This window comes from Prionailurus bengalensis, chromosome C1, assembly GCF_016509475.1.
Source record: "Prionailurus bengalensis isolate Pbe53 chromosome C1, Fcat_Pben_1.1_paternal_pri, whole genome shotgun sequence".
Taxonomy (NCBI): Eukaryota; Metazoa; Chordata; class Mammalia; order Carnivora; family Felidae; genus Prionailurus; species Prionailurus bengalensis.
Genome location: NC_057345.1, coordinates 221,816,885 through 221,818,767, shown reverse-complemented (window position 1 = coordinate 221,818,767; position 1,883 = coordinate 221,816,885). Strand labels below are relative to the sequence as shown.

Genomic DNA, 1,883 nt, shown 5'->3' with positions numbered 1-1,883 from the left:
CGGCCCTCCAGATGGCTGGGCGTGCTGCGGGGTGGGAGCAGGTGGGAGGACCCAAGGAGAGCCCCCAAGTGGCTGGCCGTCTAGGAAGACGCCCCGGCCCTCCTGCCTCCCACCATCCGAGTATGGACAGCACACGCGTGTCCAAAGGCACACACACATGCGCGCGCGCACACACACACGCACACACAGCCCTGACAAGGTCAGGGGAACAGCTTTATTCCAACCGCTGTAGGTTGGCCGCAGAAAGCTGGCCATTGAGGCCTCCTGGCACAGAGCAGGCATCCACCCCAGTACCCCGGGGGTACCAGACCCTGGGCACTGCAGGTGTTGGCCCGATCTCAGGGCCCCAGGGGTTGGCCTCGCTCAGTCCTCCCACCCTCTTCCACCCCGGGGATGGGCGCGTCACCACCGCGGGGTCCGTGCCTGGGTCGTCGCCACTCTGCCAGGCCCCCTGGAGCCTGCCCCCATCCACGGTGAGCCGGGGCGCCCCCAGCAGGCAGCACCTCCCGGAGAGCCCGGGACCTGGCCCGCGTGCCCGCGACTTGCGTCCTAGGCCAGGGTCACAGAGAAAGAGTCCCGGCTCCTGTGGGCCTTGGCAGTGGGCGTGGAGGCCAGTGCCGACGCCTCCTCCTGGAACTCCTTGGCCGTGAAGTAGTAGCAGATGGCGTCCAGGCAGCAGTTGGCATCTGAGAGCTTGCTGGTGACGGAGAGGGCGTAGCAGAGGGCGGGGTGGGGGCGCTGCGGCTCGCGGCCACGCGCACCGCCAGCACCACGTGTAAGGGCAGGAAGCAGGCCACGAACACGACCAGGTTCGCCCAGACCATGCGGGTGGCCCTCCGGGTGGCCTCTGCCTGGTCCGTGTGGGCGGCCGGCCCCTGGCCCAGGGCAGCGACCACCTGCAGGGAGCAGAGGGGCAGCACGGCCAGCGGCAGGCAGAAGCCCAGCGGGGAGAAGGCCGCGGTGTTGGAGCTCTGCCGGGAGACGCCCGGGAAGCAGCAGCCGCCCTCCCGCACCCCCAGGGCCCACCGGAGCACGAGCGAGCCCGTCACCAGCGCCCAGAGCGCCGCGCACACGGCCACGGCCTGCCGCGGGGAGCGGAGGGCGGGGCCACGTAGCGGTCCGCGGCGACGGCCGTCACCAGGCTGATGCTCATGTACCCGTTCGTCGGGTAGACGCCCTGGGAGAGCTGGCAGAACAGCGTGTCCTCGGTTCTCTGCTTCAGGGAATGCAGGAAGAAGGGCAGGGCGCAGAGCAGGCAGAGGTCGGCCACGGCCAGGCTGGCCACGTAGATGTGCGTCTCCGTCCACCGCCGCACGCGGCAGCAGAACGCCCACAGCGCCAGGCCGTTGAGCAGCAGCCCCAGCGCCAGCAGCAGGCCCACGTAGGCGTCCACGACGTTCTTGACCCAGGAGGGCCAGGTGGGCTCACTGGAGTGACAGGTACCGTTCATGGTCCTGCGGCTGCAGGAGAGAAGCAGGGATGAGGAGGGCTGGCGGGGGGGAGGGGCGCCCCTGGGGCCAGCGAGGCCCCGCCCACCTCTGGCCAGGGATGCAGGAGGTGAGCACGCCACCCCCCCTACCTCCCCCCCCCCCCCCCCCCCCCGCACCGCTACATCCAGTAGCCCAAAACTCACCTTCCCAAAGAAAATCCTAGAAATCATCAGGGGCTCTGAAGCACCCTCCAGGCCACACCCCTGCCCGCTGGATGAGTGGGGAACCGAGGCTTTCAGAGGCCTGAGGGGCGCTCAAGGTCACACAGCGAGCCAGGCCAGGGCTGGGACTAGATCTCCTGGATGGCGAGGAAGGTGGGAGGGGCTCAGGGGCTCAGTCTCCACTGGCCAGCGCCCAAATCCTGAGGGCCCCCCACGGTGCCAGCTCTCAGGA

At 69.6% G+C, this 1,883-nt stretch overlaps 1 protein-coding gene across 1 annotated transcript; it reads right to left on the bottom strand.

Annotated features, from left to right (window-relative positions):
- Positions 1-200: 200 nt before the first annotated feature.
- On the bottom strand, positions 201-1,532 carry GPR35 (G protein-coupled receptor 35). Its single transcript, XM_043578373.1, is given in 3 exon segments — positions 201-728; positions 731-1,105; positions 1,108-1,532. Coding segments are annotated over 3 exon segments (897 nt in total). The 5' UTR covers positions 1,451-1,532; the 3' UTR covers positions 201-549.
- Between the last annotated feature and the right edge of the window lie 351 nt (positions 1,533-1,883).